This window comes from Stegodyphus dumicola, chromosome 12 (assembly GCF_044657685.1).
Source record: "Stegodyphus dumicola isolate Sdum_Otavi_A_Nest chromosome 12, ASM4465768v1".
Lineage (NCBI taxonomy): Eukaryota > Metazoa > Arthropoda > Arachnida > Araneae > Eresidae > Stegodyphus > Stegodyphus dumicola.
The window spans coordinates 61897835-61917296 of NC_140779.1; the positions used below are offsets into that span (position 1 = coordinate 61897835).

General features: G+C 32.4%; 1 protein-coding gene across 6 annotated transcripts in view; it reads right to left on the minus strand.

The window, feature by feature from the left end:
* Positions 1-19462, minus strand: part of LOC118191712 (transcription factor AP-2-epsilon-like) — a 357763-nt gene that overhangs the window by 97887 nt on the left and 240414 nt on the right. For all 6 annotated transcript variants that reach the window (XM_085827757.1, XM_085827756.1, XM_085827758.1 and 3 more), the window contains one exon: positions 6844-7368. In XM_085827757.1, the coding sequence (XP_085683883.1) occupies positions 6844-7368 (525 nt within the window). The remainder of the gene's footprint in view (positions 1-6843; positions 7369-19462) is intronic.

The window sequence follows — 19462 nt, forward strand, 5'->3', positions numbered from 1 at the left end:
AAACTATATATTCTACAATATTATTAAGAGTGAGAACACATTGTCAGATATTTCTTTTTACTTTAATATTCGTGTAAACGTTTTTGCTCCTGCCATCGACTTTTTTTATTTCTTTTGTTGTTTTATTTCTATGTACACATATATGGGCTGGAAGATCTGAAAGTCATGCTCAGGCAGCCAAGCGAATCCTTCAACATAAAGCTATTATTTATGATTTAGCTTTCCACGTTACGCTGAAGTAGGCTTAGATCTCTCTCCATCTTTTTTATATTTTCATTTAACTTCAAATGCTGACAGTCGGACTTTGAATTCTGTCTCATCTCCGACGGAATTGTGGAAATAGCGGGCACGCTTTACCGATTCGAGTTATCGATCTTTTTACAAGGTTCAAGATGGTCATTCACTTTGCACAATTTAAGATAGTGCGATAGACGGAAGACACGCGAGTGAGATCTCGGGGGACAATGCCCCTTTCAGGCCTATTCTCCACCAAAGATGCAATGAATTTCTAAGTGGGGAGACAGCTTGCTCTCTGCAATTAATCATTGAGTATTTCATGAAGACACTTTCATTCTGCCTCGGAATTCTATGGTTCCACTTGCGATGCCTTTACTGCGGCTAACGAATTCTTCATTTTGATTCTTTTCTTGAAAATAAATTGCTATAAATTACGCCAATGCATGCATACAGAGCGCCGACTGGTAAATAATGCGTTATTTATCGTAAAATCTTACAACTTTGAAAAGATCCTGATGAAAATAAGAGCTGGAATGATTTCTGTTTAATTTATTAAAATGTAGTGACTATTACGATATATTATATCACATGTATATTTTGCTGTATAAAGCCCATGTAATATTTCGTGTTTACACAACCCCTCTTCCCAGTGCCGAAATGGTTTCCGTAAAATTCTTTACATTATTTTGAGAAACTGTATAACTGCAATTCCATATTTGGAATCTATATGTAAGGAAAGTAAAATCTCTTTTTTTCGAGCATCTTACCTAACAATAAAACAATCGTGCGGTCAAAATATACCTTATTAGATAACACTGTATTCTGCTATACTTTAAATGAATATCGATGTCTAGTATAGAAGATCTGTAGTTTTCGTGTCGAATATAAGGTCTCAAGTTTTATCACAAAAGTGATAAATTGTCGAGTTTTATGTTGTAGTTACTCTCTCCTCTAATAATGAATTAATATTCAATCTTCAGCCTTCGTTTGGCATAATATACGTCCCCTTCTGTACATTAATGATGATTGCTTCTGTAATCGCTGTCTTGTTAACATCGCGGTAGGAAACAAGTTTATCATAGCCTTAAATCCACATTCAAACCCTGGAGAATGCATAGATGTTTATAAATATCCAGTGTCTTTATCCAGTGGTAAAATATTGTCAAGCTGAAAGGTCTCTTAAGAATTTATAGTAGGAAAAGAAGGCTAGAAGTTCCCCTGTCCGTTCGCCAGACATCTCTCTGTCTGTATTCGGACAGAGCTATGCAAATCCGTATTACTTTCTATAAGGTTCTCAAGGATTAAGGCAAGGATACGTAATGTTCCTGAATTAGTAAGAGTAGATTATTTAGTATTTCATTAGACGTAACAGCCATACTAGCTGACTTTTTAATTTACATCTGTGCATATTATTGTTTTCAATATGATTTTAATTTAATGGGTTCCTCGTAACTAAGTAGAGAATATTTAGGTAATGGATTTCTTGTTGATTTTAAATTCTCGACCGTTATTTCCGAGTGCCATAGTCATTACTAAGTTTTATATATTTTATGTCTGAGGAGGGAGGGGTAAAGCTACTTAGAGTAATTTTATTTCTCAGTTAAGTTAAGAAGGCATCAAACATCTTCTGAAAAAATTTAATTTCTCGTTTATATAACTATTAACTTAAATAAATAAAAATAATCTAATACCGAACCCTAATATTTAATTTTTGATGCATTATATTATGGCAAATATAAATGATAAAGGAACTAGATCAGAAATTTTGAACTAAGAGTCGCAGCTTAAAAAAGGTTCACGAAAAAAATTGATGGAAAATGCAGAAGAATTCTAAAAAGTTTTTCTTTTCATTTTAAAATGATATTCGGTAATTAGAGTTCTATATAGACTATAGATACTATACATATACGTAGATAGCAGGCATTGTACGGACCTTTTGTATTGCAATGTGCTTTAAAATTTCATTATCTTTTAAATTTAATTTCTCTTAAGTATTTTTGAAAAGTGTTACGGTTTTAACTAATCCTAATAAAGATCTTGGGGTTTTCTGAATTAAGTCTCCGTTTCAATAACAGCATCATGAAAATTGAGTGATACATTTGGAAGACTATCTAAAAGAGACACGAGTGAAAAACGTATGAGAAGCTTTGAGTTAGACACATTGCTTATTTTTTGCATGATAGAGCAAGGAAGGACTTTCAGCTGCCTGTAAGTCTGAAGTGCTTTTAATTTTTGAAATTGAGCCCTGCTCGAATTTTGATGTCACTGAAAAGTTATTTTTACTTCAGTGTTATTTTTGTTTTAGATTTGTATGATTTTTTACTCCAGTTTAAGGAAAAATAAACGGGTGGAGCCCTGAATCTTCCCATTCTGAATGCAGCTGCTAGGGAATTCAACTACCAAACAGGGAAAGAGGTTGCTGATATAAACTGGTCAACATAAAGGTGGCAATACATTTTCTGACTGCTGTGGCCAACATAAAGGTGGCAATACCTTTTCTGACTGTTGTAGCCAACATAAAGGTGACAATGCCTTTTCCCGAATTGGTCGTCGTTCGCCTAGACACAAAAGGTTCTTGCACATTTAGGAAGAATACAGCCTTCAACAAGATGCCGGAACGCCCATGTGAAGATTTAATTGAATAATAGTGTTTCGCATGAAAGTGCCAACATCATTCTGAAATCGGCGGGGTGGCAGGACATAAATTTTTTCCATTTTATGCTACGGTTTAAAGAATTATATCCATCAGTTATGAGTTTATCAGGAAGTAATTGCAACGAGTTTTTAAGATGATGAATTTAATACGTTTACCATTAATTTTTATTTAGTATCCTCAAATCTCTTTTTTTTCTCCTCCCATGAGTTTATTGATATCTGTTTTGTGAAGGTCGCATATTAAGTATATTGTTAAATCATTTTTAGTCCAAAGGGGCAATTTGCCCAGAACGAGTATTAATTTCGTTTTGTCACTTTGCGTCGATTCACAATAAGCGTTGTTTCGCTTTTCAAATTGTTGACACGTAACATTATCGCTCTGTATTATATGTATTATATTTAAGGAAATTAAATAATGAAGAATCTGCATGAATGTATTTATGTTTCTCGCATTGCGATAAAACAAAGGTATCTAGAGCCATCAAAATTCGAGTAATGTAATCTTCCATAGGATATGGGCATGTGGAAGCCCTAATTTGAATTTCAAATTTGTTTTATTATCGATTTTATATTTTGTAGCACTTCAAAGAATTTTTGATTCACAAACTAAACGATTTCAAAGCGAGCAATGGCAAAACTGTTCGGAAAGAGGGGAAATTACCTCCAGCGCGCGAGATTGTACGTATATCGGAAATTCTAAAGATATAATGATTTTAAAATTATTTTGCGATATTGCTGTTGAACTAAATTTTATGGCTTAAGTGCGAAGAACATATTTAATAAATAAATATTATTTATTTAATAAATAATTATTTAATATGATATTTAATAAATAAATTTAGCACACAAAATGTTAAAAAACTGTCCCTTTGGACGTAATTTAAAATCTGAAACCTTTCAGATTTTATTTATTTATTTATTTTTGCTTTTATTTATATATTCCATTATTATTCTACATTCCATATTTGGAAGTAATTTAAAATATGAAACCATTCAAAAAAATTTTAATAGTTTTATTTATTTTGGTGTATAGATCATGAAATTATGGTTAAAGTCCAATCGGTTTTAAAACAATCGATATCAGGTAACAAGGCCATATAGCTTAGGGAAATTTCCAAAATTCCCCCGATAGTCCCACCCTCCAGTGATACCGAACAAAATATGTTCAAAAATATTCTATACAGAAGAAACTGAAATCTGTAGTTAAGATTTTAAAGTGTCTTGATGAAGCTTGGGCAATTAATCATATTTACCAGTTTCGTTTAACAAGAGTCACAATTTTAACTCAGGTTGAATATTAATCTTTGTATCCTTCTCTTCTCACGGGTCGTTGTCTGCGAAAATTAAGCGTACTAGTAAACCATTTCACATAATTTTATTTATTTTTTATTTCATTTTTTTAAACATAAAACAAGGTAAAGATTTTGTTAATCATTTATTTGTAAGACTTCAAGTTGAAGCATTTGGTGAGTAACATTTTTTCCTAACTATTTTTATTTTCACGGCATAGTGTTTTGTTTTAGAACTTTACTAATTTAGAGTTTACGTGGGCTCACTTAATCAAACTGCTCAAAATTTTCGATTAAGATAATATAATATAAATAGGAGAATACATTTTAATTTGCAGTGTTCATCAAGTTTCATGAAGAAATAATGGTAGATATTAAATGGTAGATAATCCTACTGAGGAGAATTATTTACTTTTACCTATTACATATTTCATGATAACATAATCGGGTTGGTAATTAAAAAACAATAACTTTTCGTTCGATGCTTTATGTCATATGCTATTAGCTAAATAATCATAATCCTATAACTGTTCATAATCCTATAACTGAGATTAATGTGTGAATCGGCCAGCTTAGAAGAAAAACCAGCAACGTTTTTCTTTTCTGGCACACATCTGTTATTAACGGAATAATTAATCTTGGCGTCATATACATGTATATCGAAGTTTTTAATATCATTTACACAGTCCGCTAAATAATAAGATGAATTTTATTATTGTTAGATGCAAAGCAGCTTTGTTAATGATACGATACAAAATAAATGAATAAATTAACTTCTTCTGACTGTTATCCGTTTGACCAAAATTATTAATCTGGTAATGATCCGGACTCTATGTGCGTTATTACTTCTTTTAATGATGCATGTAATCTAAATCATTAAACCCTTATGTAAGAACATCTTTTGATAGAATAATTGACGTCTTATAATATAAAGTAATGGAGATATGAGATAAATAATTCGCCATGAATGTGCGCTATTATTTACAGCACCGAGGCCAGGTTACAATTATTCTGCAGACATTAGTACTAATAAATTGTATACGTAAGAGGTAAAAAACCATCCACGGTGTCTTATTTTGGCTAAAGTATTTTAATAATGATTTTTTTAAAATACTAATCTTTTCTCGTTTCAGTGTTATGTTTTTAAAGCTACTTAAAAACTAGAAATAAAAAATGTAAAAACCCTGTTCGTAAACCCGGAAAATGTAAAAACATGCAGAAATAAATGTTTTTTCTTTCTTTGTATCAGTAACTCGCGCTAGAACAAAATCTCATAATGTACTAAATGATAACTCTATAAGTTATGTTATATACCTTTAATTATTAGATAAATTATTGTACAGTTATAATTTTTGTTAATAATCCAGGTTGCGTAGTTATCATTAAGTAATTCAGATAGTAGAGTTTTGGAGCATGCGAAATGAAAAGGATTTTCATCTAGTAAAGCTCAGAAGAGGTATCTGCTTAGCTTCTTCTTAATTTTTAATGGAAAACTGTAAAATATACATCTAAGATTTTAAATCTTTCTACCTCTTTTAATATTCTATCCAAAGTATTTTCGAAGGGAAATATTTAGAGTGTCCTTATTTAAAAATATAGTGGAGTCACTAACATCCGAATAACCTCGACATTCAAACCCCTTCCATTAATTTAGAAACTTGCTTCTACTAACCATCACATGCCGACCAAAACTTAAAAAGCATAAATGACTACAGAAGCAACGTAAGAAATCTTCAAGTGAAAATTATATATTTCACCTTTAAATTATAATGGTGCATTAAGCATTAAAATCATCCTTCATATTATTTTGGTATTTCCATCTTATATAATGCTTGAACAAACTAAATACTGGCATTCATTTAGACATATTCCTATCTTCATTTTTAGATGTGACGCATAATATATATGAGTTGAAGCTATCAACAGTTAAAACTAACGTTACTTAAGGTTAAACGTAACTTCTCAAAGTCTAAACACTTGAAATTTGCATCTGGTTTTTACTTCAGAATCCAAGTGCAAAACTTAGCATGATAAAAATAAAAGCAACTAAAGATTAATTTGTACTTCGACTGCAAATTTCAAGAAGTTACGAAATTAAAACATCAACTAGCCAACTGCTACTTGTGGGTTGAAAATGCAATAATAATTTAATTATTTGTAACGCAACCATCGCATTAAACAATTAACTGTGCTGCTCCAATTTGACGAATCCTCTAAATGTTATTATTAGTAAAATCCCAAACTCACCTAAAATGAACACAGTTTATACCACATGTGAAATGTGAGAGTTACAGCGGTGCTGGCTGAACTCACTTTCTTATTCGTGATTTTTTACTCGCTCTAATTTACATGGTGAAGTTGGCAAAAAAAGGAGTAAAGATTTCGTATAAGCAATAAATTGTTCACTTTAAAACACACAGCATTGTTTTCCCTGATGGAGAGTTTCATAAAAAAAGAAAAACAAATGCTATTTCTTATGAAATTCCTATCTATATGAAACTATAGTCTTCTTATCCTATCTATATGAAACTAGTGTTAAATTCCCTTACATTGCTAACATACTAAATGGTATTATTAATGTACCATTTTTCTAACAATAATTTTAGAATTTTATACCAAGTCTCAACTGAAATTTAATAAATATGCAAACAGTCTCTCTTACCTGTCCGTCATCTATGGCGGGAAGAGTGGCGTTGTGGAGGTTGAGCAGATCTTGTTCACTGAGTCCATGATGCCCCCCATGAACAAGTACGTCCGGCCTACGGACAGCAGCGTATGCCGGATCCGTACGTCCTCGCACAGAATCCGCGTACGTCGCAGATAGGCCCGGATGCATGCCTGCTGTCTGGAGCGGGTGGAGGGGGTCGTCGTCCGGCCGACGGACATTGTGTGACCTCTGTGGTGGGGGATGCAGCTGGTGGTACTGGTGCTGCGGGTGCTGGGCTGCAAGACTATTGAGGTGTCCATAGGGATCAGCGGCATTGACAGCGTGTGCCGCGTGGTGGAAGTCGAGCTGCTGCTGTGGTAAGTTGTAAGGGGGTGGGAAGTAAGGCGGCTGAAAGTCCGCTGAAGTGGGTGTGTGCGTGAGCCGGGGCGTGCTACTAAAGGTGGCCGTCGAGCCTACAGAGCCGATGCTTGTAATGGGGCCTAAGCTCGCCGCGTGACCACTCACAAGGTCACGACGCTCCTGAAATGAAAACGGGCAGAATTTATACACTTGAAGAGCCAAAAAAATTACTTAGATTGCAAAAGTAATTGTAAGTGAATTATAGCACAGTAAAAATTAATTAATAGTATTTTAATACAAATTTTACTGGAAGATAAGAATTTTGCTAAAATTTTTAATATAATACTCTATAATTTTAAATAATTTTTTTAACTAAATGGGCTTTCAGTATAATGTAGGTCTGTTCTTATAGATGTGTAATGTTGTTCTTACAAATATAACATATTTACGTCTTAATTTAGAAGTCAAACAACAAAAATCAGAGTTTTTTACGGAGCTGTTTTAGAGTGGTTTTACGGAATCATCATCCTCAGCTGCCAAAGCGCCAATGAACTAGATAAGGTATAGTGATAAGATAAGAATGACTGGACAGATGTTAAGCTACTAGCGCTATCTGTTGATGAAATGAGAACTAAAATATAATTTCCTTAAAGACTGAAGGTAAAGATGGATTGGAATTAGGGTCGCTAACTAGAAGAAAAAGAATTTTTTGAATGTGAAACGCCTCTAGAAAATCTAATTAACCAATGGAAGATTTGTTTGAATAATTTGGCCCTGATTCCAATTTAACGACCCTAATTCTAATCCATCTTTGCCTTCAGTTTTTAAGGAAACTATGCTTTAGTTCTTGTTTTATCAATAATATGGCGGCCAGTAGCTTAAGTCTTGTTCAGCCATTCTTATCTTATCTTATCTGATCACTATATCTTATCTTGTTCATTTGCGCTTTTGCAGCTGAAGATGAGGGTTCCATAAATCCATCGAAACTAGTCCTGTGAAAATTTCCAAATGTAACTCTGATTTTTGTTGTTTGACTTCTAAATTAATACTTGTTCGGCGTGTTATCTTGATTATATTTACGTCTGCTTTCCAGCTTTGTGGAAATGATGAACATAATATGAAAATCAAAACACTTGTTGGAAAATATCAGCTTCTAACTGAAACGATGCATATAGTTTGTAATATTAAATCCAATTCCGCTTAATTTAAACACCTGTTAAACTTGGCTATTTTGCAGATGAATTATATTTTTCTCTTTAACTTAAAGTCAAAAAAGATTAAGCGAATACTAAACAGTAACAGCAACTAAAAGTTTATTCATGCTACGAAGCACTCCCTCCAGGGGTAATTTATGGTAGAGATCTGCAAAGGGAAGTGTAAAAACTCAAACACGGTTGTACCACGTAACATTTGGATTGACTCAGTTGGTTTAATAGGACAAGTTGGTGTAAGCTCTATGTAAGTGCATAAGCTATTAGGCAGCCCGTGTATTACTAATAAGAGCGAGACGAAAAGTCAAATCTTCAGGCTCATAAGGCTCACCCCATTGTGGGCCGAGAGTAGTGACCCCGAATGGTCAATTCAGTAGTGGGTTTAGAAGAATTTAAAAAGTCCGTTGACCCGGGAAGTGTGGGGCCCGCGTCTTCGGCAAGTGAATGTCTGTACAGGTATACAGACTGGATGGTTAATACTACTAATTAATATTTACAGATTAGAGCATAAAAACTTAAATTACACTTTCTGCGGCTGAAAACACAAAAATACTTTAAATATATACAAATCAAATACTAAATTAGAGGCTAATTACCCAGCTTCAAATCAAATATGATTATTAGCGTAATACTAGCAAAGACAAACTCACAAAATCTATCCGCTATCCAACAGGCATATAAAGAAGGAGAATTTCAGCGCTACTAGCTGAAGATGTTAATATTCTCCCTCTAAATTTACATTTTTGCTCAGAACTTTAACTCAATTCATTTGCATTTCTAGTGGATTTGACAGAAAAGAAAAGAGAGGAAAAGAAAAAGAAAGAACAGGAATAAGAATCATTGCCTAAATTTAAAAAAAAAAAAAAATAAGAATGTCCAACTATTTATTCGTTAAATTGTTTTATTGCATTCGAATTTTGTTTGTTCATTTTTAGCCTAATAAATAGAACACTTTTCTTACAACAAGCATTTATTGCGTTAGGATAAAATTATTAAGAGCAAGGTTATTTCTAAGTTCATTAAGAGTGAGGTTCGTTGCAAAAGTGAGGTATGAGTAAGGTTATTAAGAGTGAGATTTATTGTAAGAGTGAGGTTATGAATAACAGGTTAATAGCAGTTATTTAGGAGCTTTCTCTCTTTGGCCACATAAGCTCTACTAGATCCTACTAACGGACCTGGCGACTTCTTGCACGGGCGTGAAATAATACCAGCACAGAAGAAAAGTGAAAAATAAGCCTTTATTATTCTCAACTAAGAACAAGAGAGCACGTACTTCGTGCTTTACAATAACAGCGACAACTTGAGGTGGAATTTAAGAGTCGTAACACAATAAATTCAAGTCAAGAAAAGAGTAGTGCTGGATAAGCACTTTAATTTAAGGCTAACTAGGTTGACTCGACAACCTAACCAGCATGAAAACTATTTAAATGGCCAAAAGGCGTAACAGCAAGGTCATAAACGAAACGTGCGCTGGATAGCGAACAAGCACTGAATAAACTAAAAAAATTTAACCATTTGAACTCACTTCACTTAACTTTAAATTAGCATCCTGGCGAGGAAATGCGAGGGGAAGATGAGACGTTCAGGAAAGATAACAAAAATTTGAATAATCGGTTAACTGAACTAAGGGAAACCCTACAAAGTGAGGTTCGTAAAAGTAAGGTCAGACAGTGAGATTCGTTGTAAGAGTAAGGTTATGAGTAAAGTTATTAACAGTGAGATTCTGTGCCTTACGATAAAGTTATTAAGAGAAAGTTTAAGAGTAAAGTTATACTGTTTTAAATTTATAAAAAAAGAAAGTGTAATTAGCTTTGATGATATGTATATCAAAATACGTAATTAATAGAATGATGAAATTTTCCTAGGAAAAATTTTTAAATTGAAGTTACAATTTTAAATAAAGTACTTTTTTTAATCGCAGTTTTTAGAATCAGCTTATTTATAATTCAAATGTTCAAACTTTTTATGACCATTATGAAACTTTAGAAAAGTTTCTAAAAGTTTTTATTAGTAATAAGCTATACGTTTTTGCCTTTTTACGTAAATACAGTCCGATGCCGATTAAACGATTGTTTTCGATGGACCGATAAGAAACATATAAAAACAGCAGAAAGTTATTCTACATTAAAGCTGTTATTTCAAAAAGTAACATTTTTTGTATATACTTTAAAAAGTAATAGAATTGAATTATTAATAAGTACAAACAAAAAATTTAGCAGTTTTTTTTTTTTTTTTTTTAAATTTCATATAATATTTAATTTTGAATTGAAACTCTTCCAAATTCTGAATGTCAAATAAGAGAAATGCAGTGCTTATTTTTTTAAAGGATGGGGGAGAAATCGAATATTTATTCTGTACATCTATAGATTATCATTCATCTATAGTGATTTTTCTCGAGTTTTTAATAATAATAATAAAAACGATCCGACATATAAAACTGAGGATGAAGTATATATAGAGCATACGAATCGAATAATATTCACATAATGCTGTTCTTGACCTCATGTTCATATCGTAATCAAACAAAAGCTATAAAACCTTTGTATTTGCTACTTTTTCCAATATAATAGATTTCTATTGACGAGAGAAATCATGGCATTTGTATAATGGATTCCGAAGAACAAGCATTTCAACGACATATTCCACTAATAACACTATACTGCCGCAACTAATATTATTGCTGCTACAGATCATTGACTCTCTTTTTCGAACTTCCTAACACAAGTAATCATTGGTTTTATCTAGAGAATTAATGGGAATTGAGCTATGTGGTCGCTTAGGCATTTTTTCTTAACTCTAAAAAATATCATAGAAAATCTTTGAATTTTTTAACAAATAAGCATTGTGATATCTGTTTCATGAATTTACTAGATGCAAAATATAACATTCTAGACAGTTTGGATGTTCTGCTGGACTTGTTCTAAAGTTAGTCCATCCGGTGCATTAAGTCAATAATACCTATCCAAACATGATTGCTGGTTGCTGTCTGCAACTACATAAGTACGTCATAAATACAGAATGGAAACCATGCAAAACGTGGCATTGTGCTTAAAATTTCGCGGTGAAAAGACAGGAAGATTTCTCTTATAAATTTTGAAGTTAGCAACACGTACTACTCTCGGTTAAGTTCAAAGAAGAGATCGTGCAATGGGTAATTACCGGCTCTTCCCAAGCGTTGCCGAGGAATCTATAATCGCAACGCGAATTTGCTCAAAAGATGCTCGTATGGGAAAAATTTCTGGATCATCATTTTATTTATTTATTTTCCTTTCGACTCCCGGTAATTTCCGCGATGGTACAACGAACTGCGTCGCACGCTCCGCCACACAGAAATTCGCGACTCCTTGAATTATGGAATTCAGTTAGGGTAGTGGTTCGTGAAGAAGGAAGAAATTCTTCCTTTATGGTGGTGGTGACGCTTTATATTGAAACGCGGCAGGAAGACTCGAGTCTTCAGCTGTTGGGACGGGAGTTTTCCGAACTCACGTGAGTTTATCTTCTGTGAACGTGAGTTAGTATTGGAAGTCTCACCTACGAGAGCGTGTGAATGTTACGCTTTTGAGGTTCGGTGGGTAATAGCCTTTTAAACAAGATTCTTTTACTATCTTTGATGGACTATATCTTTTCATGGTTTCACAAGTATTTAAGAAATTCTTCAAACTTCTGCTTGAGATGAGATAAATTAAATCTTCAAGCAAATATCGAAAACTGAATGTATATGAGAAATGTTTCTGTTATAAGAAAAAAATTGCGTTTTTTTTTCTTTTCATCATTAAATCGTGCAATTAAAGTAACCCAAGCTATTCATGATCATTTATGACCTTAGCAGGGCTGCATTATCTAGGTTCTAGCTTAAGGTTTTTAAAATTTCAAAATTCGATTTACACTTGTAATAACTTTATATACAACTTAAAGTAAAGAGATTTTATACGTAAAAAATATACAGAGAATTTTACTATAAAATTAATAATACTCTAAAACTAAAATTCACTGTTGTGTTTAAATGTTGGTGAATTTCTCACTCATAAATCCCTTGAAAGATCGTGATCAGTATTTTTTTTTATTGTGAAATGTTTGAGATCTTTTAATTAAAGTCAAAGATTTAAATTTAGTAAGAAATCATGCGATCTTAAAAAACATTTCTGTTCTTTTTATAAATCTCATTAGTGCCCTTTTTTTTCTCTAAATTAAGTTTAAGTTTTTGCTATTAAATTTAAGTTGTCTTAATTCGAAAATAAAAAAGATAAAATGTGAATCTGGTAAAATTAAGTTTTATGAGCCTTTTTAAATAATATCGCGGAAAGGGAAACGAAACATCAGCCAACTACGGTCTATGTAGTGCTGAAAAAGTTTTTGCTATTACAAATAGTTTTCAATTTTAATACAGACGATAGTAATACAGGTAGGAATTTTTGGAAAGAACTTTTGTAAATGAACTGCATTATTTATGGACTTGAAATCATTTTTGATTAATAATACTAATAGTATAATGGTTCAAATGCTAATAAAACTTATTCTAACAAACAAGGATCAAAATTTTACTAGAAATACGAATTTCCTGTAAATGCCCTAATTTATTACACTGCTAAACAATTTACTGTTATAACCAGGAAGGAAGCAAGGAACGAAGTGAAACATCCTATGTAGCGTGGATTTGTATAAAACCCCATCTCCACCCGTAAAGTTTTTATCAAATGACAAAATAACACTTCATTTAAGTTTTAAACAATAAACTAATAAAATAAAATATGAAAGAAATGTTTTACTAAATTTCATTTAAGTTTTGTACAATAGCTGAATTATACTCATATTTCAGCTACTAATGAAAATCTAATATACAGAAGAAGAATTAAATACAAACGCCTGACCAGATAAAATTGCTCAGCTGGTATTTCTCGGGTTCTTTTGCTTGCTTGGTCAATGACTGTAAATGACTATTTGCCTAGGGAAAGAACGTGTTTCTAAAGGAAACTATTCTTCTGAAAATAATTATTTGCAATAGTACAGGATGGATAAAAGTGTTTTTTGCAGTTTTCGCCATGTGTAATATCAATGCAAGTCTTTTGCCCTTAGAAAGTCTTCCAAAAACGCATTCCTCCGCTAGATCAGATAGCTTTCGTTTGTTTTGCCGCATTCTATTAAACAGACAGCTATTTTAATTCGCCATAAATTAAAAGAAAATATTAATTATCAATAATTATCAATACATTATTCCAATAAAATTACTGTATTAATGTATAATTTAACTAAAATCTCTTGGCTTATGCAAACCTAAGTGGAGTCTTCTTATAATCGAATAAAGGGTCATTTACACCCTTCTTCTAACTATGTCTGTATCATAAGATCAGAGGATAAATCCTCTGCAGTCTTTCTACAGCTTGTTAGTTTATGTTACCAAAGAATACAAGACTCACTATACAGTTTACTTGAAGCAGCCGGCTCTTTTAAATACGAAAATCGATTATATAAACCTACCGTGGTTGAATAATCAGTATACCGTACTTATTCGATTCTTCGACTTAATTTTAGCACATAATTATCAACAATTATCAGTATATTATTCCAATAAAAATTACTGGATTAATGTATAATTTAACTAAAACGTTTCTTTATTACAGTACTTCAAATAATAGTTGCGAAGTTTTCTCCGCTGCATAATGCACACATATTCCAATAATTCAGCAATGCCCAAATCCGAAATAATATGAAACACTATTTGACTTTTATTCTGCATCTTAAAAATAAATCTATTTCCTAGTAAAATCCATGTAAAACCGATATATTTTCTGCAAATGTTAGCTATCACATCAATAGCTTAATACGCAATTTCTAGATTAGAAGCTACTCATTTGACCCTTTCGAAAGAATATCCTATATTCGCTGGTCGTCACGCTTTAAAATTGATGCATTTTTTTTGTCACACATTGATAATTTACTTTGAAATGTGGGAAACTTCTACTATTGCCTCTTTTATAAGCGCTGATTACTGAAATATGTGCCTTAGAGACGACTAAAAAAAGTAACTCATTTAAAATCACATAAAATAATATATTCTGAAAGATGGCAAACAACAGTTCCTTTCTTTAATGGGAATAATTATTTTAAGAAGCAGACTGACCATTTGCTTTTTTCGACCAGTTTCAACCAGTCTTTTCCTATTTACATGAAATTTTATCTTAGATCGCTTTTAGGAAGCAGCAGAGCGTTCTTTATCATCTTTATCTGAATTCGAATGAGAGTAGTTTGCATAATATACATCTGAAAGTAAAGTGCATTACGTAAAATTTCTAGGAAACTATTTAAAATGAGAGAGATATATGGTTGTTATAGTTATGGAAATGCTTTTCGAATTCAAACCACGAAGAATCTGAACTTTAATAAAAGAAAAAATAACGCAGCTATGAAATTTGAAGATTCTTAAGTGCTTCGAAATTTTGGAAACATTTTACTTATCTTGAACCTAAAATATTGTAATATACCAATTTATGATATACGGCTGTTCGAAAATTGGCTTCATACATTTGGTTTCAATGTGCCGCGCAAACGGGAACAAGTTAGTGATTCTGACTGCCTCACCAAATGGCCCAGATTTGAATTCTGCAGGAGGCATGGATGTAAATTGTCTGTCTATTTACAGGTGGCAACGATGGCCCACCAATAAGATCTCTCCATAATAAAGTGATCAACGCTTCGACACCGGCCGTAGTCATGGTCAATGCCTATACAGCTAGTGCCCGCCATTGGGAAAAAATTTGGTTTCAATTACAGAATTTTGAATTTTAATTGCAATATTAAACGAAATAAAATAAAATAAAAATACAATTGGCATGTCTAGAAATTGTGGCAATCCGCAGTTACATACCACGCCAGTAATAAAAGAAGTTTATGTTGGATGATCAATTAATGGATGTAGTTAATCATATACCACTAATTCTCAAACAAAATTTGATACCATATACACCATATTTATAAAAAGAAGAACATGACATTCGTGTGTGGTTAAATTACCTTGCTAAAATCGCTATCAATACTCATATCATGTGGTTCAGTTCAGATAACCCTTATAATGTATTTCTTCCGCCTTCTTAGCGTGCCTTCGTGGTGTAATAACTAGCACACTCGGCGCGCATTCTAGACTTCCGTGGTTCGAGTCCCGGCGAGGGCATTACTCCTTTTTCATTTCTCCTGCTTTCAAAAAGTACCTAATGACTCTGCAGTGGTGCCCGAACTAAAAAGATGGTTAATTATGACTCTCCACCGCCAGGATTTGGGTTTCCTAATCCCCAGTCGCCCTATAAAAGGAGCAGTATATAAGTATTTCTCCCGCCTTCTTAGTCTAATGGCCAGCACACTCGGCGCGTATTCGAGAGGTTCGTGTTTCGAGTTCCGGCGAAGGGCATTGCTCATTTTGCATCTTCTCTGCTTTCAAAAGATACTTAATGACGCTACACCCTATTTTCAGATTGAATTAATTTAAGAAAAACATACTTAACTCTAGCTGAATTAAGCAAATTTTCTGGCTGATGTAATGCAGCCTTTTGCTGGCTTCCGTAGATTCGCCAAGCCAAATTTTTTATTTGATTCCCAGTCAAAGCCAAGGTATTACAACAAATTCTACTAATTGAAAACAATTTTAAAATTCTTGATCAATTTAAAGATTCCTCCATCACAATTCATTAGAGTAGATCTGGTTTCTGATGGGGATTAAAAAAAGTGCGAAATGAGTAGTTGGTTATATTGCGTATGTAGAGAGCTACCATCATTCAGGTTACGTCGTCAAGGTTAAAACATCCGTGTACTATTCTCATATAGGCAAAATTAGCAGCCGGCATCTGTAACTTTGTGAATTCAAGCAACCTAATTGGAAGGGCTTTCAAAATACCACATAAAATCTAGTCTTCTGCAAGTGGTACGTAATATGAGGCAACTACTTAATCAATTAATTAAGGTAATACATCAAAATTTATCCTCGACTTTTGTATATATTTTTATATTACGAGATGACAGATTATTTGTTTATTAAGAGAAATATAAAAAAAATATTAGTTTGGAAATATGTGTTCTTGAAGGTCACAAGTTTCTCAGAAACTTCTGACCTACAAGAAATACATTTCCATTCTTGCATCGCTTCAAGAATTAGTCACACAATATTAAATGAAAAAATAGATAAGAAATGTACTATTTAAATGTGCGATAAACTAAGGAAAATTATTTAATTTACATTAGTGATAAAAATAATCTTTTAATTCAAAATGTGCTAAGGCTCTGAAAAGGTACGGAAATAGTGAACAAAATAAAAATCTTCAGGTCGTGGTTTGAGGATGGGATTTCGTTAAATTATTTTAAAAGCCATAAACGTCAAGTTATCTGTAAATCGGAGCAGACGGTGGTTTAAAGCAAAAGTAGGAAATGAGGTCGCTTTCATAAAAATGAAATTGTTCCGCCTTTTCAGACCCAAAATATGAAGCGTAAAGAAACTTAATAATCAGTTAAGTAATAAAATGGGCAGAATAAATAATTAGTTGATTCGATTACTTTAGAATTTCTAAGAAACGTGAAGTAATGGAAGGTAATTTTATTGCTGTTCTAGTTTCTGTAATGCCATCGTAACATGGCGGGTGCAACACTTGATACTCTTGTAATGGCGAGTACATTTTGAGGAATAGTTCCTCAGGTCATATTCTTATTTAAAAAAAATAATTTACATGCTTTTTGTTATTTTAAATCATCGTCAATTATTTTAAATTTTTTTCCTTATTAGGTGTTACTTCATGTAGTACATAACTAAGTAATTGTGCGTTTTTCATAAGTAGCAGAATTTTGTTTATTTGGCATTCCGTTGGTTTTGAAAAATAGTTGAAGGGTAAATTATGTGTTAATGTTTCACTGCAGTATAACTAGAATGCCCTTTAATACTTCGACACAGCTCTTATTTAGATATAAAACTTCTCAGACTCTCATATTTATTTGAGGATCGTCAATATTTAAAATTAAAAGAGTCAGTATTTCAATTGAGTTAAACAGAAAAGATTTAAATTATAGTTCTAACAGATATTAAACTCGTTGATAAATAATATTTAGGAAAATTCTGAATGTTTTTAGATTGATTGTTCGAAATATTTCTTTCGTAAGATGGGTAATTATAATATAGAAAGACAATTTTATCACGTAATGTAGAGTACAGTTTTTCAGAATAAAAATTAGGGTAATAATAGATTTTTTAGCAGATTAATATCAATTTGAATCCCATAACTTTTACATTATTTATTGCTAGTTCTAATAAGTGTGACTGAATGCAAAACAATGCGAAATGTTTGAAATCATTACAAATTAAAATAATTGTTTTAAAAATAGTAGGAAAAATATAATTTTATTTAAATACTTTCAAAACAGAGAAAATTTTTAATTTTGAAACTTTTTAGTTTTCGGAAGTAATGAATATTTTATTCAAATCTTATATTGCCTTGAAACAACAATTTATGCAAAAATTCATAATTGCATAAATTAAAATCATATTAGTCATATTAGTATACATGTCCTAATTTGAGAACTTTTTAAGGCACTTTTATTTTGCTACAAAAATTAGAGAATTATAATATGTTAATTTATTAAAAATATTGAGAGCTTCTGTGGCTTTATGAATACAACTGAACTTTGATAAGTTGAACTGAAGGGACCCAAAAAAATTTAAAATTAACATTAATTTAGAATTCTGCTTTTCGTTATTCAGTTCGATTTATCGAAATGAAAATTCTGCAAACAAAAGAAAACAAAATTCTACAGTTAAATACGGCTAAATTAAAGCATGCTTATTTATTTAATATCAACGAGTCAATACTTTACAAATATCGATGTCGAATTTACAAGTATCATAAATGTCAAAGACTCGCAAAATAAATTTTTAATTTTTCACTTAAATAGCCTTTATCGCTGAAGAACGAAGCTAGTATGTCAACAAACACAAAAGCTACAATGAACGAGTTACAACGAGCTGTTCAGATGCGATTACCAGTTCAGATAAAGAATTCATCGCATCTTCCATGAAACAAAGACGATATCCCATTTCGCCTGCAGCAAATAAACAATCCCCTCCTTACCTGCATCACCAATCACAGAAGACTGACTTAAATAACTGCATTTACACCCTCGATAAGAGATTAGACTAGAGCGTGCACAATGGGTTAATGTCAACGAGTGTGATCTAAACGGTGTAAGAGTCATCTATAGAGAAATCAGTTCTAAATGCAAGGTCTTGTCGGCGGACCAGCAAGTTTCATTAAAGGTGAGAGGAAGAGGAAATTCAAAAACCCCCGCGAGGCAGACAACTGCATGAAACAAACAAAGAGAATATTAAAACTGCACGCACGTTTCTATGTTGAGCTCTCTAAGTTACTGGCATGCGTATCGGCCATTAATACATGAAGCGTCCGTTAGAAGAGCTTAACGACACCGGATGCAGAAACTTCTTTTTTGTTAGCACGTTTCCGTACGATTTCTTTGGAATACAAGTCTTTGTTCTGTTCCAGTTTGGCAATGAAATGGGTTGGTATCTTTTAAGATGTCTAACAGCCGTGAGAAAAATTTAGCCTTTCGTAACGGTTCTTCAAAAAAATCGCCCTCAGAAGGTGGTGAAACGTCTTTTTGGACATACGCAAAATACGATGGCCGTTTCCTGTATAAACGCACCTCCCAGAATACTTAATACGAGTCGCAAATTCTCTTTGGTCTTTAAGTTTGAATGTGGCTCTCTGTGATCGTGCCTTTGATTCTAGTATTGAAATAAAATGCAGATTATTATAACTCATGCAGCTTTAAATCAATACATATTTTAAAAGAAATACCAAATATAAAAATAAAATAAAAATCTGAAAGATTTCAGATTTTACATTACACCCAAAGCGGTGTTTTTTTAACGTTTTTTGTATTAACTTTATTTATTAAATACCATGTTCTTCGCACTTGAACCATAAAATTCAGTTCAACGGCAATATCGCAAAATAATTTTAAAATGAGCCTACCTTTAGAATTTCCGATACACAGTCGTGTACGAGGGAGATAAAAAT